Source organism: Diospyros lotus, chromosome 8, assembly GCF_014633365.1.
Source record: "Diospyros lotus cultivar Yz01 chromosome 8, ASM1463336v1, whole genome shotgun sequence".
In the NCBI taxonomy this organism is placed as follows: Eukaryota; Viridiplantae; Streptophyta; class Magnoliopsida; order Ericales; family Ebenaceae; genus Diospyros; species Diospyros lotus.
Window position 1 is genome coordinate 11009320 of NC_068345.1, and position 26644 is coordinate 11035963.

The window sequence follows — 26644 nt, forward strand, 5'->3', positions numbered from 1 at the left end:
TTTAAAAACTACATACTTTTAAAATTCTTCTTATGGTGTTTTAGAAAAGCTAGTCTGTAAAAACCTTAATTAGATGATAATGAGGGTGTTTGGCTAAGTGATTTGACCATTTATAAGTTATTTATGCAGCTTATAAGCTAGAAAATATTTTTCTCAGAAGTGTTTGACAATACAAATTAACTTAAAAATTAGATAGCTTAAATGCTACTATAATAGAGTTTGAGAAAAATTGATACCCCTAGTTTTCACAAAAAAAGCTATTGCGTTGACTGATATTATTATTTTGTCCTCAAACATTTTTAATATTTACACCCCTTATCCATTTCTTCTCTTATCTTCTTTCAAACTTTTGCCATTATCGTCATCGCCCCTTTTCCAGATTCGGCATCATTGTCGCCCCTCCTCCAGATTCGTCGTCGTTGTCATCCAACAGGGCCGCTGCAAGCCATCGTCAGGTTGGTGGGTCGTGCCGGTCGACCACTGCCCCTATTGCCCACTACCCCATCTATTTTAACTTCTCCTCCATAGCCAGTTATCCATCACCCCATTGGCCGCTACCCATCGCCGTCCCCACTTTCATCATTTTCGAGCTTCTTCTCCCTATTGCGTGTATATATATATATATATAACAACAATAAACATATATACATATAATAATATATTATATATAACACATAATAATTAACATATATAATACATATAACAATATTGTATTAATATATTTTTAATATAAATGTATAATTCATCAACATTTAATGTAAAAAATTACATCATTTAATATCATATCTATTTTGATTTTTTTTGTCAAATTTTGATATCTTATTAAGTTTTTTAAATCAGATACATAATTATTAATTAATTATTTAAAAGTACGAGTAATTCACACCAAAAATCATAAAAATTTGGTATTTTTTATAATTTGATTACTAAAATTTAATTGATTATAAAATAATCATAAAATTTTTAAATATTTTATAATATGATCATATTTGAGACTTTTCGACATGCTCTTATTAAAATTGCTGTTATTCTAATGACGTGACTAACATAACAATATAATCACAAGAATACTAAATATATAAAAAATAACTTAATAAAATTATGTCACACGTCAAAACCTCCCATCCCGATAAAACCCATTTGCCTCCCCCCAATCCCCATAAAACCCATTGCTTCCCCCACTCCCTCTCTCTTTCTTCTCGCACGAGACTGCTACCCTCCCCTTCTGGTCGCCGTGCGCCGCCTCCATCGCCGTGCGCCGCCGTGACCCGTTGGTTCAAGACCAAGGCTTTCCGGATTACTTCTGAAACTTAGACCGGATTTTCATGCTTCTGTGTGCATCAGTGCGTGGTAAAGAGTTTTATAGAGGATTTGGGGATTCTGCTGTCTACTTGGTGCGTTTATTGGTACTGAATGTTGACTGTCTTGTAGCATTCCTACAATTTTATATATTCTTTGTGTGAGTGTTCAGATTTCAGAATGTATGATATAAATTTCAGGACAGCTTTTAGATCCAATGGTGCTACCTGTCTTGATCATTACTTTCACCGTGTAAATTTGCTGCTTGATAGGATATATCTGATCCTCATAAGTAGCTTGCTTCGATTGTGTTTTTCCTTTTGTATGTATATATCCATGTTTGAACACATCGTTGCTGATGGGTCATCGTAGCATACGGTTATCAACTTATCATCATCAGAAATCAAAGCGAAGACAATTTTTCATTATCATATAGAAGTGTCTGGTTGAAATGTTCAAATGCTAGATGGAGGGCAGCAGTCTCGGGCGAGAAGAAAGAGAGGAGGGGGGGGGGGGGGGGGGGGGGAATGGGTTTTATGGGGATTTGCTTCTTGACACGTGATATATTTTTATTGGTTATTTTTTATAGAGTCAGTGATTGTATTGCCACGTCTTAAAACACATTAGCGATGCAGCAACTCTAGGGAGAGCATGCTGGAAATTCTCGTGATCACGTTACAAAATATTTAAAAATTTTATGATCACTATAATTAATTAAAGTTTAGTTACTAAATTACAAAAGGCATCAAAATTTTGTAGCTTTGTAACTTTTAGTGTGAATTACTTAACACATTTATTCAAACACATTGTCAGTTTAAATACTAATTATTAACTTTTAACTTAAAAGCTAAATAGGTTTAAAACTATGAAAAAATATCGGTAATCCAAACACTCTCAATAATAATAAATAAATAAATAAATAAATAAGTATTAATTAAAAAAAGAAAAAGAAGGGGCGGATCTGGGCGACCCAAATCCTACCTGAGGGAACTGAGTCGGGATAAAACGGTGAGGGAGACCCTCCAGCTCCCCCAAAACCCTAGCTGCCCTCTCTTTCTCTCTCACTCTCACTGCCGGCGTCAATACCAACGTCGCCGACCACTTCTCCGCTGGTGCGCCATCGCCTCCCGCGGCAACCGCCTCCTCTGGCCACCTCTTCTCCGCCACCACCATTGCCTCATTCACCATCTCTTCTTTCCAACGACAACCATCACCCACCATCTCCTCGTCTTCTCTGGCGACAGCCACCTCCACCAGCTCCGCCTTCTCTGTTCCGACCATCGGCCACCACCTCGCCAACCACTGCCTCACCTGTTTTCCGACATGCATGGTCGCCATCCGACTGCTGGTAAGGCCTCCGGCTACCTCAGTTTCTGATGTCTATGCAAATTTTATTACTTTAAAATTCATGAAATGTTTTCATCCTATTGGGAGAGACTTGTTGCATTCTATTTGTATATGTTTGATACCTGTCTATATGTTACTCGTAGTAGGATTTTGACACTTGGGTATCATTATGGCACAGTGGGACTAGGTTGAACAGAACACTGGCGTCCGCTGTAGGATCGGTATGATGACACTGTGGACCTTGGCATGCTATGACTATCAAATATCTGTTTATCTCGATAGGGCTCTACTCAACCTTCTTCGGAGACCTTGGGTGCTATATATTGCCACCTATTATATATAGTATCTAAACTGTTTAGTTCTGTTAACCTACCCCATACTTTGCTGCATTTCATGTCTTTACCTGATTTACTGTCGTATCTGATTTACTTGCTGCATAATTGAATTTTTACTGCTTAAAAATGGGGCTTGTTGGAAAAGGGCAGTGGAGTAGGCTTAGAGGCGGTTGAAAGGTTACCATGCTGTTAACTGCATCTTCTTCTCTAATTCCCAAATTTTCTTACCTATGAAAATAAAGTAGTATTTATGTTTACTTAAAAATGTATTATGGTAGCATTCACGTTTCCCTTATACCATGTCTCTTTGCATTCTCTCCTAGTGGGCATAGGATACCTTATACTTGCGGGTCTACAAGACTCATCCCCTAGCATTTTTCAAGGAGTTTGCTATTTGTATTTGCTATTGGTATAGCTGGTCATTCAATAAAGATCTCCAGTAATCCTGTATTCAATTGCTGTTGAATAGGCACGCTCTGTAGCGGCACACACACTGATTAATTTGTTGTATATGGTGTAGTTATCTCTCTTATTTGGGAATTTGTTGGTGTGCATTGATATTTGAGTCTATATTGTTATTAAGGATCTTGGTGTATCTACTGTTTTTCTAAATTCTGTTCTGGTAGATGGACTTCCCACCTTATTTCTGATGTAATTTGTATTGGTGGATGGGTTTCCCATCGCATTTTTGTTGTATATGTATCTCATATTGGTCGTAGATTCCTTAGTAAAGCTGTCTTTCTATTTAATTGTTGTATAATTTCTATATTTGTGGCTTACTAATTTTGTGATAGGGTCCCCCTGTCCTAGGATTAATGCCAATCTCGAACCCATCGAAAATTGGGTTGTGACAAAATGGTATCAAAGCTTAGGCTTATATCTGATATCATATGTCTTCTGTCTCCTGTCTTTTGTTCACTATCCATCAGTTCTTCTGTTGTTGCACTGTTTGTCTCTCTCTTTCATCTGGTTTGTCATATGTGTCCCATAGAACAGGTTATTAGCTGGCTTTTGATTGTGCTGTGAGTCCAAGGATTCTATTATTTAGTGCTTGTGTTTGTCTATCGTTTATTCTATTTGAACATCTCATATTATGTGTACATCATTGTTATGGGGTACAATGCCTCTTAAAGGTGAGGTTTAGCTCGAAATTATGGAGCACACAGGTGTGCATTGGCACAGTTATGAGGGCTAAAGCATGCATGGCTTCAACTATTCTTAGTGTGGGAATGGTTGACTCTTGACTTGCCTATTGATGATTTTACATGTGTTATAGATTACTGTCACAACCCCAAGGGCATAGGAGTAATTTTTCTGTTACATGTATTTGTCTTTGTTGTACCTTAGGCTGTTAGAGTGTTGTACCTACAGTTAGTTACTAACAGAAGGGATGTAACAGTCCATAAATAGGCTGTAGAAGTAGAGAATGGCAGCTGATGAATGAATTTGAATTCCATTTTCCTCTCTCAATTTTCCAAACTCTCCCTCAGTTTTCCTCTCTTCTCCCCCAATTCTCTCTGTTATGTTTTTTCTCTCCCTCCCTGCCCTTTCTTTCCCGCATTTTCATCAAATTCCTTTCTAAACCCCAACCAAACCCTAGGTCGTATCAATTACTAACTATGAAGTAATAAGCTGGGTATCGAGATTTAGTTCCATGTGATGAAAGCAAAAGAGGCAAAGCCTCATAAGATGTTTGGAACTAAAGAGAACGAGGTTTGATTTCAGGGTGTTAAAGTTCTCATCACAACATCCTTAAGTTGAGGGAGTCTCAAGAGATACTGTGGGTCCCATGATTAGGCCTAAGGACAACCTTAGGGAAGTTATAATGTGAAATGACCATCCCAAGGAATGATTGAGTAATCCCTTGTCAAAGGACTCAACAAGTAATTTGACTCTTTAAAAGTAATTGACAATGGTAGCCCTATATTGATACTCGATCCTTTTGGAGGTATATGTCATTGCTTGAACCTTGATAAAAGGTACGAACGAGGCATTGAGCTAATATTGAGGTGAATATCAAGGGAGCTACCTCCCAGTTTGCTCGATTGTGATTACCTATCCCAATAGGTTGTGGAATGGGTGTCATTCCAAAAGGCCAAGAAATGATAGTGTGCCATATAGGTACACTTTGAAATAGAAAGAGATATTGAGTGATAGAACAAGTTAAGCTTGGAAAACCGATACTCAACACTAGCAGAAGCATCACATCACTCTAGAATGGAAGTGCCCTTGCAAAGAAATTGTAAGGAGCTTGTCGCATGATGGTGTGGCATGAGATAAATGGAGAAATCATGAAGAGGGCCCATATTAAAACCACATGTGATATGTGTGCCATTGAAACTAGTCACCAAGCATGGAGTTTTGGGCAACTTGGTGCCCTTTCGATTCTATTTGCCTTCATGCTTGTCTCCTCAATACCTCCTTATCCACCCCTCTCTAATTTGTCACTACCTTTTTAAACATTATGACCAATGTTTATTGTCTCATCTATGTTCTTTGTGCATTTTCTATCCTATAGTAGTTAATTATGGGTCCCACATGTGATTGCCAATATCAGTAGAGATACCGCCTCACCTAGATTTGAAATACCTTTACAATGGAGTTGTAAGGGGCTTAATTGGTGGTGATATGAAATGAAGCAAGTGGAGGAGCAATAAATAGAGTTCTTACTCCAACCACCTTTGGTATGTGGTTGCTTAGTACATTTGGTCGTCAGACCTGAAGTTTTCCCAGGGACTTGGTGCTATTCTTGTTCTACTTGCCTCCATGATTATTTCCTTGCCCTATCTCCCTGTTCACTCGTTATTGATCTATCACTGCTAATGGGACCCCCATAGCCATTGATTGTTGTTCCCAGTTTCTTTGCTCTTTCATTGTTCTATCCCATTCCAGTTGTTACTAGTGCCACGTGGGAATATTAATTTGATACACGTGCTTTTTTTACTTGATGGAGATGTTTTTGAACTTGAGACAATACTCTACCCCATGAGATGCGAAAGAGTTATGTGGAAACTAATCTTTGAAGGTCAAGCTCATAAGAAATAAACCAACTTGAACGGATAAGCCTACTGTACCACTAATACATTACTACCATAGTTGGTAGGAGTATACCAGTAAGCTCATTTGTTTAGAATTGTGAAACCTAATGCAATGTAGTACGAGCTAGTTTGATATCTAGTCACACCAGTTTTGGACTTGAGGTTAGAGGAAGTTGGGTGTTGGTCCTTGATAACTAAATTCTTGCCATTTAGAGTGATATAAATTGGTAATTTTGTATGTAAGGTCCATGTGGGAGAATTTAACTCGAGGGTTTTGATCATCAAGGTCCAACTGAGGGTTTCAGCTTTATTTACTGAACTTGAAACCATATTACCCCTTGTAATTGATTTTCTCTGATTGCCTAGCCATTTCTCTTCTCTTTTTCCTTTTATCAATTTCCTTAGTTCCTTGTTCCTTGTTACTTTGTATCAGTGGCGACTGTTTGTCTTCTGATATCTAACCCCCTATCCTTAACTATTTTGTCATTCATTACCTTTGTTTAGGGTTGTAAAACCATAATTTGTAAGGGATCTGACCATGAGATTCACTTGTCTAAAGAAACTGGTCTTTTGGTTGGCCTACTAGTTTGCTATGATGACATTGATCAATCGGCATGTGCCATGGAGACTATTGGAAAGGATCTGTTACCCGAGAATGGCCAAATTTAAGGATGAGGGGTTTGGACATCCCTAATGATAGATTCCTGTATGCAATGGTGTGGGTACTAGTAGCGGTGCTATATGGATTTTGTGATGCCGAAACCCTGTCCCTAATTTCAAGGAATGTGGGAGGTGTCATCGAGTTCATTGGTGACATCACTCACTCAAGAAAGATAAAGATTACAAGCCGCATAGGGACGATGTTGCAAACCTGTTAGGGCATGCAGACTGTACAGGCTAGTACTCGAAGTACAAGTTTTAACTAAGTCATTTGACTTGTCATATCATACCTAACCAACTAGAAACGATTGTCCCTAGGAGAAGTGAAAGTTATGGTAAGGTGGCTAAAACTAAACACTATTGCCAAGATAGGAAACCAACACATGTCATGGAGTCTCAACAACTGAAGGACTCTTTTGAAGCTTGAACTCATCTTATCATTGCCTTTGAGATTATCTAGAGGATTTTGGAATTAGGTTACCAAATCACTTGAGGAGCATGGCACTTCTTAAGTGGTTGTTGACTAATTATTAATGATTATTTTTGAAACACTGTTAGCATAGACTAACCATCATTGATTGATCTCTGTAGTTTGATGATTATTAAACATTGACTATGTAGCATCTAAACTTAGAGGCATGGGATGTCGCCGCTAATGGATTGAGAGAGAGAGAGGGGGGGAGTTTTTAAATATAAGGGTATTTTTTTATTTTAAAATATTTAGCTAGGGTTAACTAATGGTTGGGGGGGGGGGGGACTACAAAATGGTGTTAAACCTCCAAGGTACCCCACTATATTTTCTCAATTATCAAGAATAATGTTTGCAATTATCTTAAATCTCAAAGGTTCTGCACCTAATTTTCTCTAAATTAAAAGCTTTACATAACTTCTAAGCTACCTAACTTTTAAAAGCTTTCTCACCAACTTTTGTAAAAAGGTTTGAGCAAAATAACCAACTTATCATGTTTGAAGCATACAAACTAAAGATACAAAGCTGATTTTGACCAATAAAAGATCATTCTGCCCTCAAAGAATTGAAAGAACACAATGCCAAACTCCCCAAATCCCTAATCTCCAATCTGTGCATCCACCTTCATCTTCTATAATTTAAATACAAATTTCCTAAATTTATTAATTAAATACAGAATTTATTGTTTAAATATAAAATTCCCTATCCTGACCACAATTTTCAGATTGCCTCCAACTCCAGTGGGGTTTTAGCGCCTCCATCTCTATCTTCCAATAAATCCCTCTCTCTTTTGCCAATTCATGCAAGTTTTCGCATTCCTTTCTCCTCTCTGTCTTTCTCAGAGTCAAATGTGAAGTTTGTTCCGTCTTTAAATTCTGGTCTCTATATGAAATTGTTTCCATTTTGATCATTGTTGCATTCAATTATGTTTCAGTTAACCTGAATGTGGCTTCTGGCCAAGTTTAAAGCCTTGTTATTCAAGAACTACTGCAAGTGCAACTTTTGTCTTTTTTATCTCTGTTATCTGTTGTTTGGTTGCTTAGAAAATAAAGGTTAGGAGAAGGAAATAAAGAAAGAGTGTTTTTTATCTGCATTCAACTGATGACTTAAGATCCAGTTTGTTGTTATTTTCAATGTCCTCATCTTTTACCATTTTCTATTTTTTTTAGTACTTAAATGGTGAGGTAATTTGTTTCATGGTTTAGATCAGTAGCAAACATGAGTGAACTCTAGTGTTGAAATTTTTTATGCAAACGTGACTATGCAAGCATAGGATCTTTTTTCCATTGAGATTAGTTCTATTTTTTCTATACTACTGTCATTGTCAGTGTCAAACCATTTTTGCACCGTTTTTCCTGGTAGTGTTTGTATGAGAATGTAATTGGAAACATGATTGAGGTTTCTGCCCATAATTTTGGGGGCTTGCAGTTTGTTCTTCACACCCTTGTTAAGGGAAATCCTTTGTTTGATGGTTCTCCTTACCACAGTGCCTCTATGTTTGCAGGGAAATGTCAAATCATCCGGAGCTCTGTGGATGGCGGCGTATGGCTATTAATTAAAGAAACTGATTCATTGTATTGGTCTCATGAGAAGAAAAGGAATTCAGTGAGCTCTTAGCCAATCTCTATGCTAGAGTTCTGCAAATGTGCTTTCCGTCATGTGATCAATGCCCACCAACTGCTTTATTATACTTAAACACCTGCATGTATAGTGTATGCGATCTTTTTCATGTTATTTGCTTCAGAGTGACTTTTTTGTTTCTCAAATCCAGAAATTCATCCCCAAGAAATGGAAACAAAATGTCAAGCCATCAAAAAATGGAAGCAAACATCCATCTGACTATAATTACCAAGGGCCATGGCTAGAATCACACCAAAATAGTGAACATTATGATTCTATGGTTGATTCTTTCTTCACTTCCCTGAAAGATTTTGCAGCCAAAGGCAGTCTTTTTCAAGCCTTCAAGACCTTTTCCCTCATCCAATGCCATTCTTCTTCTTCTTCGTCACTGTCTGACCTTATTTTGCATTCTTTGTCTTATCTCTTGTTATCTTGCAAGAACACAAAATCACTTTCACAAGGTAAACAAATTCATGGCTACATAATCTCTGCAGGTTATGATGAACATCCTGTTTTGGTTCCCAAGCTAATCACCTTTTACTCAGCTTTCAATCTCCTTGGTGATGCCCACATTATAACTGAGACATCAAAAATACAGCACCCTTTGCCCTGGAACTTGCTTATCTCTTCTTATGTCAGAAATGGGCTTTCTGGGGAGGCTTTATCTGCCTATAGGCAAATGGTAAACAAGGGGATTAGGCCTGATAACTTCACTTACCCAAGTGTTCTCAAGGCTTGTGGTGATGAACTAAATCTAGAATTTGGTAGGGAGGTGCATAGCTCTATTAATGCTAGTGGCCGTGGCAGGTGCTTGTTTGTGCACAATGCTTTAATCTCTGTGTATGGGCGATGTGGGGAAGTTAATATTGCTCGTAAGCTGTTTGACGAAATGCCTGAGAAGGATGCAGTTTCATGGAACTCAATGATCTCTGGATATGCTTCCAAGGGTATGTGGAGAGAAGCTTTTGAGCTTTTTGAAAGGATGAGAATGGAGGGAATAGAAATGAACATCATAATTTGGAATATTATTGCTGGTGGGTGCTTGAAAACTGGAAACTATAAGGGGGCACTTGAATTGCTTTCTCAGATGAGATTTTGTCACACTCATCTGGATTTTGTTGCAGTGCTCATTGGTCTGGGTGCATGTTCCCGTATTGGTTTACTAAAATTGGGGAAAGAGATTCATTGTGTAGCAATTCGTAGTCATTTTGATGAATTTGATAATGTTAAAAACACATTAATCACTATGTATGCCAGGTGCAAAGACCTTGCACATGCATATACTTTGTTCAGGCCAGGATGTACTAAAAGTGTAATGACTTGGAATTCCATTATTTCTGGTTACACGTACTGGGACTGCTCTGAGGAAGCCTCCTTTCTATTTAGGGAAATGTTGCTTTCTAGAGTTGAACCTAATTATGTAACAATAGCAAGTATTCTTCCCCTTTGTGCCCGAGTGGCAAATCTACAACATGGTAAGGAGTTCCACTGCTACATTACAAGGCATGTGGAGTTCCAGGATTATCTACTACTATGGAATGCTCTCGTGGATATGTATGCAAGATCAGGAAAACTTTTACTAGCAAGGAGGCTGTTTAATTTGCTGAACAATAAGGACAAAGTGACTTATACTTCGTTAATAGCTGGTTATGGGATACAAGGAGAGGGGCATGCTGCAATAGAACTTTTCAAAGAGATGATCAGGCTTCAGATAAAGCCAGACCATATAACTATGGTTGCTATTTTGTCAGCTTGCAGTCATTCAGGTCTTGTTAGTCAAGGCCAAATGCTATTTGGAAATATGCTAAGTATCTATGGTATAACTCCTCGTCTTGAGCACTATGCTTGCATGGTCGATCTCTTTGGTAGGGCTGGTTTACTGAAGAAAGCGGAGGAGATTATCACAAGGATGCCTTATCAACCAAGCCCTGCAATGTGGGCCACTCTTATTGGAGCATGTCGCATCCATGGAAACACGGAGATAGGGGAATGGGCGGCTGAAAAATTGTTGGAAATGAGGCCTGAAAATCCAGGATACTATGTTCTGATCGCTAACATGTATGCTGCTGCTGGTTGTTGGAACAAGCTAGCAAGAGTGAGGACCTTCATGCGGGACTTGGGTGTGAGAAAGCCTCCTGGCTGTGCCTGGGTTGATGTGGGTGCTGGATTTTCTCCATTCTTAGTGGAAGATAAGTCACACCCTCAAGCAAATGATATTTACCCTTTGTTGGGGGGATTAACCAAGCAAATGAAAGATGCTGGTTATGTTGTCATGCAAGATTTTGAATTAGATGCTGAATTTGATGATGAATTTGAGGAGTATGATGAAGGACAAAACTTGTATGTGAAAAATGCATAGTTGCATTTGTTAGGTGAATTCTCGTTGGGAGAGTTTTTTAAAGGCCTCCTTTCATTCTCGAGGTAATATTATGAAATTACATATCATTTTTCTTTTAATCTTTTCTTATTTGTTTATATATACTTGTTTCTGTTGTCAGTTATGGTTATTATTATTACTATTATTTGTCTTAAATGTTTTATTAGCCCCCTTCCTTTCTGGATTTTCAATATATGCTTTGTCTCAAATTCCTGTGAATTTGCTCAAAATCCTCTACTCCCTGCAGTCCCATGTTCTAGACATTAAGTGCTTGCTTGGAATTGCTGTGAAATTTGTACTGTCATGAGAATTACTTCTATAGAAAGCACTTTTGCAAGCTTTGCTTTTAGGAAGAAGTAGTTTAGCATTTGGCCATACTGTTTAAGAAACACTTTTAGTATTGTTATATATTTTTGGCTAATGATTAAAAAAAGTGCTTTTAATGATCAAATTACCGAAAAAAACATTGACAAAAAATTATCTTACATATGTTACCAGGGTAAGAAATGTGAATCGTAGATCCCAAATCAAGAGGAAAATTTCAGTGAAGAACAATAGATTGTGTTTTTTGTTTTTTTTTTTTTTTTTAAAAGTTGCTACTGATCCTAGGGTTTCAAAAGCAACCTAGAAATACCCGGACCATTGATTTGTCCCACGACTTGCATACCAGTAGCATACCCATTAGCTTATTTCAGCCTTAGAATCTAACAAATCTTCTAATAATTTCTAAAATCTTTGGAATTTCAATGTTCTATCCTACGAGAGATTGATTGTTGTATCTGTTGAGAATGAAAATAATAATATAAAATTAAAGTTAACTCTTTATCTAACAGGTTAAACTTTTAAATGAGTTAGTGGTTAGCAATTCAATGGTATCTCTCTCATTGGTTGGCTGGTTGGTAATAGAATCAGTGGATGGCTATGAAGAAATTTGGTTTCTCTTTGAATAGAACTAAGAAAAAAAAACTGGCGAGTCTTTTTCTCCTCCATCTTGAATGGCCGGTGCCATGATAGATACTGTGACATGCTTTGGCTAGGGAGTGATCATGGGCTATGGGTCACATCAAAAGGTTTTGGGAAGAGTGTGACAATGCAAGAACCCTCATTGTTCACCTCATTCTTTCTTTTCCATAAGTAGCTCCTCTGTGGGTTTGTGTGTGCTCCATAACCTACCAACCACATTTTTGCCACTCAATTTTTGGAGCTACTGTTGATTTGAGGATGAAGAAGATGATATATTGTCTGAAAAGGAATATCGATTTGTTGGTTCTTAAGGATGAAAAAGGATTGGAACAAAGATTAGATATGATTGAGGGTAATGTTTGTACTTTGTAATGTTTATTGAGGATAATTTTGCTTTTGCTTTACAACAGAAGCTTCAAACTTTTTCTTTTGTTCCATAACAGAAAAATAGCTTTTGTTGTAGTGTAGAAACTCGTGTTAAATTTTGCCAAACACCACATAAAACAAACAAAAGCGCATTTATTCAAAAAATAACTTTTTTAGTTTGCCACTGCAGAACAAAACAGGTTACAAGGCATGTTTTCAGAGGGGTTGAAAATCCATAGGCCCCATTCGATCCCATGCTTGCTAAAGGATAAAGTGTCCAAAATGGAAGTCTTATACAAGACATCGTTGATATATATTATATGTTTTACCTTGATATTATGTTACAATATTAAAATTTTTATTTTTTATGATGTTAATCTTTTATTAATAGTCCATCTTAAATTTTATGTTCAAGCTTTGGGGTCAGTTGGGAATATATGTTTTACTGTTGGCCTGCCTAAAATGGAACTTTTTATATTGTTGGCTCCACTTAACAAGATTAATACCAAGGAGAATTTGTTGAAGAAAGGGATTCTAAATTTTGATGATATTGGTTGTCCTTTCTGTGGCCACTTTGATGAATCTGTGGATCACATTTTCCTCCCTTGTGAGGTAAGTTGGAGTGTCTGGTGTGAGGTTTTTCAATGATGGGGTTTATGTTGGATGGCTCCAAAGAGGGGGAAGGGGGAATGGGGGGGAGGAAGGTGTTATGTCTGTGGGAAAAAACTATTAAAAGATTTTGGTTCTGTGTCTTCTTCAGCGGACTGTGAACTTTATGGGTTGAGAGAAATGGAGGTGTTGACAATGTTTTGGTTCCTTCGGCTGATCTGTTCAGACTGACTATTACTCATCTATTTTACTGGATTTGGGTTTGGGACCCTCTTTCCCATACTCTTGTTCACAACTCATATTTGAGTGCGGACCCATTGCATTTTTTGGCAGTAGAGGAGGTGGTCGGTCTCAGCTTCAGCTTCAGTTCAGCCTCAGCTTCAGGGCGCTTCTGCCTCCTTGAGTATGATTGTCTTTTGGCTACTGACAGCAGCTGAGGTTGGTTTCAGTTTCTTGCAGTCTATTGCCTTTAGGATTGGGTGGCTGTTGACCTGTTTTGTCTTTAAGTCTCATCTGGTGGTGTGAGGGTTTTGATCTGTTTGGGCTGTTTTTGTTGTTCATGTTCTTGATAGGCCTCCGGTGCAGTGGACCTATCAAAGGCGCTTCAGGAGTCAAGGGCAGAATGGTAAAACCACTGGGTTTGCATAACAGCCAGCATGTGCACCAAGGGTAGAATCGAAACTTTTCTGGTTTGTGTAACAAACCAGCACGTGCATAACCAGATGCGGTTATGGAAGGAGAACAACAACCTATAAATAGGGAATAGAACAGAGAGAAAGGTGTGAAGAAATTGAGTAGATTCTACAGGAGAGTTCTGGGCCTCTCGAATGCCCATTCTTTTCATTTGTTTACATTTTTTCCCTTGTAATCTATAGTTGAAATATCAGCAGTGAATTCCTTTACTTAATTGGAATCCTATCAGTTTTCTTGAGATCCCACCAATTTTGGTATTTCACCTAATACACAATTTAGTAGCCTCAAGAATCAATTGGATCCGAGAAGCTATTGGATCTGTTGCAGCTTCCTGAAATCACCTTCAAAACTCAAGTCGAATCAGATTACGGAATTGGCCTCTCCTACAATTCGCCGCCTCTCCTACAATTCGCCAAAAATTGTTGGCGCTGTTCCTTCTCGCTTTTGTCACCTGAATCTGCTTCAATTATTAGCCAAATTTTACTTGCCTGAAGCATTGAAAATCGCCTATCTTGTCGGAATTAAATGCACTGAATCGCCTTGGCTAACTACTACGAATTTTGAATCATGGCCAGAGCTGTCGGAATTACTTGACAGAGAGAACTGCCTAGGAACAAACAGCTCTGATACCAAATGTTATAAATCTACCTTTGTTAATATTATTAATACGAATGTTTATATTTATTCGTGCAATGTCATATTTAATATTTTTTAGTGATAATGTAATGCATCTTTGTTAATAGTTTTATATGTTAACTTATTTATTGATATATACTAATGTATTTTGATGGATGTTAAAAAAATACAATTCTTTATGAGGGTAAAAATGCTTTTTGACAAACAATCCCTTTATTATCCATTCTTTATCGTATGCTAACTAAATGTATTATATATAACCCATCCAATGCCATATTGTAAGCATTGCCCTAAGTGAATTGATTTATAGGTAGGATTGGTTCATATCTTATTTATATTAGAATTTGTTTAACATGTTATTTCAGCCCTTCCTATCACATGCCTTAGTGGTGCCATTTACATAGACAAATAGGGAAATTCACTTGTATGCGTATTCTGTTTGGCCCATCATTTTTATTGAAGCCTAAGTGTGCCATGTTTACGTGCATGACCTTCTGAATTTGAACTCCTTTGCAGCATACTTCTATGAGCTGCAGATGCTAACGTACTAGAGTACTTTAATCCATCTCCATAGAGATATAGATAATGTGTTTTAGTCTGGATTTTGTGCATCACAAAGAACTGTGATAATCATTATAGACCCAAGTTTTCTGTGCTTTTTCTTTTCTTATATGTCTGCTTATTTTAATATTCTTATTTGAATGGCTAAGTTGATCATGTTGGATTTGGAAATTTGTTTTTTCCTTTATGGCTTAGTCTTGCCAAATTATGTTTCCTGTTTCTTTACTGTTTTCTATTCTGCCTTGTCAGTATCATTCCAGTGTATTTTCTTTTCCCTGGAAATTCAATTGTATGTAGTCCTTAATGAGGTTAAGAAACATAAAGTCAGAAACTTCAGCATGTTATTACATTGAAGCCTTAAATAATCTCTGCTTGCTAATTTTACTAATTCCAAATGGTGATAGGAAATACACATTTCTCACTCATATTGAGTTGGAGTGACTATACTTCGGAATCTGTGGAGAACGACAAGCTCAGAACCTTTTGGTACTCAGAGCCAATGCCAGATTCCAATTTTGGGAGTAACTCTGCTGGAGTGACCGGATACACCTCTTGTGGTAAGAATTCCTACTAAGTGCAACAGCACAGGAGATTGACAATTTGTTTTGTTCTTTTTCTTTTTTGAGTACATCTCTTATACCTGAGAGGTATAACCTGGAGTTGTCTTCTGTCTGAATTGGTTTAGTTAATGTAACAAACAGCCGAAGATACAAAGACTATTCCACCCTTAACTTTTGAGAGAAAATATTAAAATAAAAAGTGACCCTGATTTTCAAATTGAGGAAAACAAAAAACTGATTACCTATTGTAATAACTGAGCGAGTCAAGCTGTCAGATGTTGACCTGTCTCATATGCGTATGCAAACTGGGCACATTATCCCATCTCCCTTTCCCCTGTGAGCCACTCACCAGTTGCCACTACCACTGCCATGTGAAGCTTGTAATCCATAGCCATTCCCTAATAGACACAAATGTAAGAGTTTAAAGTATATATATTCATAATACAAGAGAAGAAGAATGTAGATCCAAATTTAAATATAATTATGCTAGTTAAAGAGGTGCACTGGGAGGTCTTTTCAAATTTTTTGGGAATGATACGCATAATCAATGGATATGGAATTTGCAGCTTTCTTCCATAATTGGTTTAATTTAGCATCCATCTTCTCAGTTTCCCAGTAGACATTCAAGCTATGCAAATTGAAAATTTGTCAAAACTATGATTATCTTATTATTGATCCACTGTGTCCATATTTTGAATAGCTATGAAAACAGTTGTATATTACTTAGAAAGGCAATAAAAGAATTTACATTGCCAAGGTATGAAACATGAATTATACTGAGTTGCTGCTGATTATACAACGTCGAGGAAATCCTCAAAATTGTGTAATAGACGCTTAAATTTAATGCTTTTGATTGTGGGGTATTATTGATGATAAGGAAATGTTAGAACAGAGAGTCTGACAACAATGCTTCAAGCATGTAATCTTCTGCTACTTTCCTAAAGGTTAATTTGTTCTCTGAATTGCAAAGATAATCCACAAATCCTTTAGGATACAATGAAGCTCCTAACTGCTCCCTGCAATAGTGAAGTTAGAACTGAGCAGCTTTTTTGTTTTTTAGAACTGATAGAAAACCCTAGGTTTTTGTGTTCTGCAGCAAACAAAAACCCAGATGATCTGTATTTATAGGGAGAGTGGAAATCATATGATCAGTTTAAGTTTAAAATGGTTTCAAATTTGATTAAAACTGATAGAATTGACTTAAATTTGATTAAGTCAAAATAGTTAAAAGATAATCTGATCAGATAAAGATAAAGATTTAAAAAAAAAACTGACTTTATATTTTGAAAATGCCCAACAATCCCTTGCCATTTTCAATATATATATATATATATATATATATATAGTTACACACACAAAAAAATTACAGATCGAACATCTGTTCTGGTCATTACATGCATAAATAATGGTATCTTATGATTTGAACCATTACATAGTGAGTTCATTACAACATATCAGAATACGCTGGTAGACTATGCTTTGAACCACATATTCTATTTGATAAGCAGAACAAACTTTGCACACATATAACCTTACATCAATAGCTGCATAAACTGAACTGACACATTCAATATAGGCCTTGTGTCCCAATATCCATTCATGAATGCTTAAGAGCCAAGCCCTTCTAGCTCCTTGAAACGGCCACACTTGCACTCACATGTGTAGACCCCTTTAATGTGCCCTCACATTTGCAATACCACAAAACTGTCTTTAGGTCTATTAAGAGAATAATTTTCAACCTCACTCTTACCAATACGGGTGCCAAGCACTACACAACTTTGGGATGATTTAAACAATTTAGTGCTTACAATCACACTCATGATGTACTTTTAGCTCATTAAACTTAAGACTTGGCATTGTATCAAGCGTTAAGTTGAATTTCCATGGGCTTGAGACCCATCCCCCTTGACATTTTGTTCACCAAGTCTCTTAGCAACCCTCTGTTAAAGGATCTGCCAAATTCTAACTTGACCTTGCAAAGTCAGTTGTGATTACTCCATTTGATATCAAGTCTCTCACTTGACTATGCCTTTGTCCAATATGTTTTGACTTTCCATTATAGATTTGACTATAGACCCTAGCCAAAGTAGCCTCACTATCACAATAGAAATTGGAGCAACTGGTTTTGGCCACAATGATATTCCTGTCAGATTTGAATCTGACAAGAAGGTTCTTTCGTAGTTGAGGAAGAATAAAGAATAGACAGGAAATGAAGAACACGAGAGAGAGAGAGTTGGAGGGAAAAGATTTGTGGAATAATCTTCACATGATCCCCATTCTTGTGTGCATCTCTTATTTATAGGAGAGTTAGTTACAGAGTCTAGAGAATTCATATAACAACTCATTTCAAGTGGCCATGTGCACTTGGCTCTAATCACCTACATCTCAACCTCTAATTACAATCGTATACCCCCTCCCCCCAGCCTTATTCATTCAATTATAGTATTTACCCTAGGCCTGTGACAAACCCCCTCCCCTTGAATTATTTCTTGTCCCCAAGAAATCAAAAAAGCTTGGCCATCGTGAGATATCGTTGGAGAAGATCTAGGAGGTACTCCCAAGTGGTATTGTCAGGGTGCAAGTGGGTCATTGCACTAAGACCTATGTGAGGGGAAGGGAATCATAGTAGATCACTCTCTTATCTAGCACAATTTGGGGTTCCACTTCCACAATCATATCTTCAATCAGCTCAGGGACCTCCCTGCTTACTCCTTCAATTGTTCTCACTACCTTCTTCAAGAGGGATACATGGAACATTGGATACGACCCTACTCCATCAGGAAGTTGTAACCAATAGGCCACGAGTCCCACCTTAGCAATGATTCTGAAGGGCCCATAGTTCTTAGGGCTGATTTTAGATATAGGACCCTTAGTAAAAAGGTGTTGTTGAAACATTTTTACCTTCAAATTAGAGATGGCAAAATGGGCTTGGCCCGATGGGCTGGCCTGGCACCGGGCTAGGGCCAGCATTTTGCTGGCCCATTTAAGGCCGGGTCGATTTGGCTTGGCCCGGCGGGCCAAATGGTGGCGGGCCGGGCTGGCCCGCTAATCGGCCACACCCCCCCCCCCCCCAAAACAGCCCGCGCCCCTCGCTCTCAGCCTCGCCTCTCGCCCTTTGTCTCGCCCTCGCCCTCACCCTCACCCTCTGTCTCGCCCTCACTCTCAGCCTCGCCCGCGCCCCTCGCTCTCGCCCTCGCCCCTCACCCTCGTCTCGCCCTCTGTCTCGCCCTCGCCCTCGCCCCTCACCCTCGTCTCGCCCTCGCCCTCGCCCTCGCCCTCGCCCTCTGTCTCGCCCCTCGCTCGCCCTCGCCCTTGTCATTGTTTTTCTTCATCTTCATCTGGGCGGGCTGGGCTGGCTCGTTTGGCCCGCAAGCCTGTGTAGGGCTAGCAATCTGCTGGCCCATTTTTAAGCGGGTCGATTTGGCCCGGCCCGCTTGGCCCACGGGCCACTTGGTGGCGGGCCGAGCCGGCCCATTTGCCATCTCTATTTCAAATAGACCTCCTCCCTAACCTCGAAGGTCCTGTCTATGCAGTGTCTATCAGCCATCTGCTTCATCCTCTGTTGTGCCATAGTAAGTTCCCTCCTTATCACTTGCAATGCCTCCTGCCTTCCTTGCAAATACTGATCTATTGTGGTCTCTGTTGGAGTGTAATGTATGACAACAGGAATTATAAGGGGGTGGATACCCAAAAAGTGCTTCAAATGGAGTCCTCTTGTGGGTTGTATGGTAGTTGGTGTTGTACTACCATTGTGCCAAAGCCATCCACCTCTTCCAACTCCTTGGCTTTGTAAAGCACAAACACCTTAGGTACGTTTCTAAACATTGATTTACCTGCTCAGTTTTTCCATCAGTTTCTGGATGGCAAGCTGATGACAACTGCAACCCAATTCCCAACCCTTGGAACAAGGTTTTCCAAAACTGACTTGTGAATATCTTATCTCTATCAGAGACCACTGCCCTTGGCAACCCATTGTCATGAACCTAGGGTTCATAATAGGGTTGGATTGGCAATCGAAATGATTCGATTGAGTAGAACTGATAACAAAATGTTTAGAGGGAAATTTGGACAGAAATAGGGGAAGGATGTAGAGAGAAATAAGGGAGAGAAGTAGAGAGAAAATGAGAGGGAGAATTGTAGAGAGAGAATCAGATTTTCATTCATTCAATTCAAGCATGATAATCTCCTCTTACAATGGGCCTTTTTATAGGCATAGGTAGCTCCTTAACTAATTTCTAACAACACCCATGTGCTCCTAACAAATAACCAAATATCTCCTAACAAACTAATATAAGTCTATTACAATATTACCCCTTTATTATATCCCTATCACAATATTACCCTTCTAATCCATGTAGCTTAAACACCGAGTCCATCAACTTTCTTGCCACTTCTATAGCAGTAAACAGATGCACTAGGGTGATGAAATGGTTAAACTTGGTCATTCTATCAACCACCACTAGGATAGTGTCAAATACTTCCGACTTGGGCAGCCCTTCTACGAAATCCATAGAAATCTGCTCCCACGCTTGGAAGGGTTTCTCCAAGGGTTCATGCTTGCACCTTTGACAAGTGGTGCACTGCATGACATACTTGGTCACATCTCTTTTAAGTCTTGGCCAATAAAAGAGCTATCTTACTCGGTGATAGGTCACATTCAGCCCCAAATGCCCTCCTATGGGAGAATCATGTAGGGACTGTAGGATTCACTTCCTTAGCTGCTCATCCTCCCCAATTATCACCCTATCATGGTATCTTAGTAATCCCCCCCTTAAGAGCATACCTTGAATCCTCCTGGGGTTGTACCGATAGGCTGGTCAGAATCTCCTTGATCCAGCTTGTCTGCTCATAACTATTGGTTATGCCCTGCACCCAATCAGGCACCAAGGCAGATATGGCATGGCAACTGACAGGCTTCAACTACAACCAGACTTTTGTAACTTCCACAGCAACAAAAGTATGCCTAGAATAATAAAATTAGCATGGGGAAAGTTACAAAAGTCTGTTACAACGCCCATACAACTGAAACCATTGCTCTCTTTTATTGAACCATGTCTACTATGCTGAAGCCTGAGCTTCTTCAGTTGCCTGATAAGGAGTTTATTTAGATTAGTGCACTAGTCTGTAATATCATATTTTGAATTGCTATGTTAGGTTGTCTTTGTACGCGATTATAATGTTAGTGTTGCTGAATTGCTGATTCTTGCTAGTGAGCTCTCACGACATATCAGGTAATTCAGTTTCAATCACATTAGGATTATTTATCATTGTGCTCTTAGTTGCATGATTTTTCTTTAGTTGCATGCTGAAAATTGAAGGCAAATACAGGACTTGCTTCCAATCTTTTTGACCTTCTATTATTGGTAGATCATTGATATCCTAAACGGAACAGGCTAGTGAGATTGTCTGAAATATGAGTGGCTTGATTTATTCTTCCATTCCAAACCTGTTTTTTGATCTGAGATGTGAAAGTGATGCTTGAGTTGGTCCAGCCTGTAGTTGAAGCCTGGCTGGAGTGCAATGACTAGACTTTTACTTGGTGTTGTTAGAAGCGCATGGCTTAAACTAGAAGAGTACTAAAATTTCTTGGTGGCCGGTGATGCCAACTTGACATCAATTTGAGTGATACAAAGTCTAAGAAAAGGACAATATGATGAGCAATAAATTAAATTGAAAGTGGATATGCAAATCAAACTATATAAGTGCTTTAAGATGTGGTAATTGTATATTAAGAATGATGAACTGTAAATTAGTTATTATTGTGGCTACTCATATTATTTATTAATTGTATATGTTCATTTGTTTATTTGTGTAGGTATGGCATGTACTTGAGGAGATGGAGTACAGAGAGGTCCCTCACTTTCATCTCGCCATCGTCCGACAACTTTCGCAAGGAGGAGAAAGGTTGAGGCTCATGGTGGTCAGCCTTCGACCAATGCATCCATTCCAAATTGGGTGACACATATTCCTAAGCAGCCATCTACACCTGCTTTTGGCTTACCATCGACGCAAGTGAGCAGCCCTATCTTAGTACTCCTGAGAAGTCATTGAAAGATAATTTTTTTGGACCATTTCTTGGAGGTCCTGAAGATCCATCAATTTTGAAGAGCTTTAAAAAACATGTTGTTATTGGCATATTGGTTAGAGAGATACGTTCCATTAAGAAATGGATTATGAAAAAGATTTTATAAAAATATTAGTTATTATAATTTTATTAACTATTTGTTTTATTTTTGTAACAAAAGAGAGGTTTATTGAAGTGTAGAAGCCATAGACAAAAAAATTCTGAGTGGTCATTGGATAATCAGCAACGTATTCAGGACATGATTGTAGAGTCTCATTTGGCACCTTTGATGGAATGCATTTATTGTTTTGCTAATCCTATAATTGTGTCAACTTTTTCAAAGAGATGGCAACCTGAGATTAACATATTTCATTTACTTTTTGGTGAGATGACGATAACGTTGGATGATGTTTCTATTATATTTACGATAATAGTCATCGGCACTCTTATATCTGTCCCTCATTTGACAACTAATGAAGCACGTGACATATTGTGTCGTTCACTGGGAGTGTCAACAATTGTGGCAGTCGGACAGATGAAGTAGACATGGAGACCATATGTAAAGTTGGACTAGCTTAAAAAAATGTTCAAGAATGTATTAGCTTTAGCTTCTAAGGAACAGATCAGTCATGATAGTAAGGTGTACTTGTTATATTTATTAGGTTGTACATTGTTCGTTGACAAGAGTGATACATTGGTTTCAGTAGGCTATCTGACATTGTTGGATGACTTAAATATGACAGGTACATATGCATGGGAAGTTGTTTGCCTGACATATCTTTATAGATAGCTTGGTTTTGCGAGCAAAAGAAAGGTAAAAGTGATGAGCGGATATCTAATATTACTTGAGATAATTATTTAAAATTGAGATTCCTATATATATATATATATATATATTTGACATCTTTAAATATGTGTTAACAATTGTTCACATCTAATGTACACATGCATGGATATATGAGCATTCTCCATTCACTAGACTTAGAATGCTAACTTGTCATATATTGACGAGTTGTCATGTGCTTATTGTTGGATACTTAATCAAGATTACGATAGTTTGCAGTCTATTTGAGAGCAATTTGATAATTTAACTGCAAATTAGGTAGTTAGTCTGTAGAGCATGTTTTGCAACTTAATTAATATATTTTGACATTGAAATTCGAAAACACATACAAGTCTTTGGACACCATATGAGAGGTCTCGTGCACATCACTCACTACCTGATATTACATTCTTATCAGGTTGCATGAAGCGTGGAAGCGTTATAGAACCATATCATCCTGAGAGGGTTCTGCGACAATTTGGATATCTGTAAACTATTTCTCCACCCCATTTATCCCTTGTTGAAGCCAAGCAGGATACGTCCACGTCATCATATATGGTTATTTACAAATTTGTGGATGATAATTGGATTAGGTGGGATATCCACTTATTATTGACACACTGACGCAATCAACGTGTCCAAGTCCCATGGGAGTATACGATAGATTGTATGGCTTGGTATCAACGCATTACACATCAATTCATTCAAAACCCTACACATAGATCAGAGTTTGACGTAGGTGGTCAAGATAGATTTACTATGGTTGATATGGTAAGATTAAAAGTTCATATTTAACTTTTTGTTTATATTTTATTTAAGTATTGATATTTGACGTTTTTGTGTTTTGTAGTGCATTTTGAGGACATTATCTACTTTCTATCGCGTCATATTAGGTAGATCCAGTTAGGAGTTGGATACATGGAGACGTGTCTTGAGGTATATAGTATTCTATCCGTTTCTAGTGGCTCTCATGCATCGATATCGTCACGTAGTGATAGTGACATTGAACCGTCGACATCTTTGTTTGTACGTTTGAGGGCCCCATCATTTATATATCCACCAGCTATTGCTATCACATCACCTCCAGCATCTAGTATGGTTAAACCACTGACATCATCACCGGGTATTGTTCGACCACTGATGTCGGTTTGACCACCTCAAGCACCAATGAGAGTTCGACTTCCATCACCTGGTATAGTTCGACCATTGATAGTGGGTCGACCATCGATAGTGATTTTACCACCTCCAACATTAGTCACAGATCCACCACCTGTCGGTTCAAGTCCACCACCTCCAGTACCGGTTACAGATCCCTTAGTTGTTAGTTCAAGTCCACCACTTTCGTCATCGAGCACAATTTGACCTCCAGTATTGACAGATGTCACAAATCCCCCACTTGTTGGTTCAGACCCACACTGTCGGGCACCAATTACCCAGCGATACACAAGGAAGAGAAAGAACACTTAGTCATTTTTTGTTGTCATATGGGAGACTTGTATATATTTGGAGTACTTAGACATTTAGTTTTAATCATGACATTGATCTCTACATATCCTTATTACAAGATTACTTCTTCTTTATGTTTATATATATACCACAAAGGGGCTCGTGGCACATTGTCGCAAGGTTGCTGTCGTAAAGGAAGCTCGCGGCACTTTGCCGCAAATGGGCATGTGGCACACTATCGCGAGCCTTTTTTTTATTCTTTAAAAATTCTTATTTTTTTCTCAACCTATTTGTCATGGCACAACAGAATCTAAGAGATTTAAATTAAGTAGAAAGAAAACAGAATATATGGAATGTAAATTTAGTAAGAATGCAAGAGTGAATGATATTATAATAAAATTGGAAGACCAAATCATACAAAAAAAAATCATTTTCGATATTTGAGATCATTGATTCAAAAAGATAGAGAAATTCACGAGGATATCACGCATAGAATTAAGGCAGATTGGCTAAAATGGAGAAATGCATTAAAAGTGTTATGTGATGGTAAAATTCCATTAAAACTGAAAAAAAAAATTCTATAGGACAGCTATAAGACTAGTTTTATTATATAGTTCAAAATGTTGGATAATCAAATACTAGCACAAATAAAAGACGAGCATAACGGAGATGAGGATGCTAAGATGGATGTACAGTCATACAAGAAAAGATAAAATTAGAAATAAGGTTATTCGTAATAAGATAGGAGTAGTGTCAATCAAGGAGAATATGAGAGAAACTAGACTAAGATGGTTTGGTCATATGAGAAGAAGACCAAGAGACACTCCTGTGAGGAGAGTTGATGAAATGGAATAATTAGTTAAAAAAATAAGTAGAGGCAGATCTAAGAAAATTTTGGGAGAGATATTAAAATTTGATATAAAGTGTATAGGCTTAAATGAATATATGATAAAAGACAAAAATATATGAAAGTTTAGAATTCATGTAACCGACCCTACATAATAGGATAAAGGTTGAATATGTTGTTGTAATCTACCATTTGGATGTATTTGAGACTATGTGACAGTGGTTGGCTCTAAGGAGAATAAGCTCTAAGGAGAATAAGCTGATAGAACTCTTGACACAAATTGATATCCTTTGACTGAGGTAGTCCCTCTTCATATACGAGTATGTATTGGCATCCATTGAATTAGCCCAATACTTGGCCAGAATTATGGAGAATTATATGGAGAGACCATGGGACTTGCCTTGCCACATGGAGAATCATTCACTTTATTAGGAGATATAAGGGTGCAGTGTGTAGACTTGTGAAGGCGAGATGTGGTAGAATCTAGTATCACCCATATTTAACATACGAACCCTTTCCTGCCTTTAACCCATCCTTTATGGATTTTGATGTCACAATCTGTGATACCCATGTAAAAGGGAATAGGCAAGGATTAAAGTCCGTTACACCATGTGACAATCTTAATCAATTCAAAATGGTACTTTGAAGGGATAGTGCAAAGTTTCTTTTTCATTTTTAATGAAGAATTCTAAATATTTTATTAAAAAAAAAGGAAATATTACACCTATTAAGTTTTCTTTTGTTGTTATTATTTCTTAGAATACTTCTTGGATCTTTTTTTTTTTTGCTTTTTTGTTAGGTAATAGTTATTTGTTTCAAATGTCGAAACAAGTTGCATTGAACTGCGGCCATTAAAAGTTTTGGTGAATCTGAAAAAGAAGGAAAGATGAGGACACTTGCTGTTTCATATGTTCTTGTTATTTAATTGCGATGAATATACTACATCATAATCTCTATGCATTTGCCTATTTTTCTACTTATAGACATATTATAACAAAGTTCTGCTTCTATTGTTCTCATTGGCACAGGATCTACTGCAACTAGTGTCATTTCTCTGCTCACTGATGACTCCTCCATATGCCATTCTTCCAACTGATGGGTGTGCTAGGAAAATGACATTCGTACAACATTTTTAAATCATGTAATATACTGAACAATTTTTCTTGGTAGAGCTTTCCCTTCGAGTAACTACATAAAGGGGAGGAGAGAAATTTTTTTCTTTTTCAATATATGAATTTTAGTGGTCATACTATGTACAGATTTTGTAGATTTATATTGAATTGATCTTCTCAAATCCAATGCACGAGATTTCTGCTTTGGAAGGGCTGTTTTCATTCCTAGTCTAAAGAATTTGTTACTCAAGTAATATGAGATAACGAAAAGGAAAAAAACAGAAAAAACATTATGGGTCATAAAGCAGCTGCAAGCTGAGTGACTCAGCTTCTCATATTCCAGCAAATGGAAGGATTTGAGAAGGCTGCATTTCTCCAGCAGCTATAATACTTTTCTTATAGTCTTACAGAGCCCTAATCTATTGCTGGTATTGTTGTCTGATATACTGATATGACAACAAATCATTGAGGGTGCCGGCCTCAATTACAGGCAGTGGGACCCAATCCAATGATATGTTGCCATGTCAGTGTCCAGCCGGGCAACAGATCAATTTTGTAGTCCTACAAGCTTTCAACTCAAAATCATAACTGAATTGGTTTGTTACTAAATAAGTACAGGTTCAGCAAGATTATTTTTGTAGAAAGGTTATAAGTTTTGAGTTGTGAAAATAACCCTTTTATAAAATAAGATGGACGTATAAAAATGACTTGATTTTTGCAAAGTGAGAAATTTTGTGTATTTAACAGCCTATTACATCAAGTACAGTCTCATACAAGAGAAATCATGAAAACAACCCCCCCCCCCCCCCCCCCCAAAAA

The 26644-nt window shown here is 37.8% G+C and overlaps 1 protein-coding gene across 7 annotated transcripts; it reads left to right on the forward strand.

The window, feature by feature from the left end:
* Positions 1 to 1166: 1166 nt before the first annotated feature.
* LOC127807966 (pentatricopeptide repeat-containing protein At1g71490) lies at positions 1167 to 26047 on the forward strand. 7 transcript variants are annotated; one of them, XM_052346225.1, is made up of 8 exons: positions 2501 to 2647; positions 2825 to 2867; positions 8653 to 11189; positions 15378 to 15530; positions 21349 to 21545; positions 22341 to 22411; positions 22839 to 23191; positions 25742 to 26047. In XM_052346225.1, exon 3 carries the CDS (start codon positions 8863 to 8865, stop codon positions 11125 to 11127), a length of 2265 nt encoding a protein of 754 aa, XP_052202185.1. In that variant the 5' UTR covers positions 2501 to 2647; positions 2825 to 2867; positions 8653 to 8862; the 3' UTR covers positions 11128 to 11189; positions 15378 to 15530; positions 21349 to 21545; positions 22341 to 22411; positions 22839 to 23191; positions 25742 to 26047. The 7 variants fall into 7 exon arrangements, with proteins under 7 accessions (XP_052202189.1, XP_052202188.1, XP_052202187.1 ...); XM_052346224.1 differs by lacking the exon at positions 22839 to 23191; XM_052346226.1 differs by lacking the exons at positions 22341 to 22411; positions 22839 to 23191.
* The last annotated feature ends 597 nt before the right edge of the window (positions 26048 to 26644 follow it).

Coding starts and splice junctions, on each gene's coding strand:
- LOC127807966 (XM_052346228.1), top strand. CDS start 8,863: ATGCGATCTTTTTCATGTTATTTGCTTCAGAGTGACTTTTTTGTTTCT.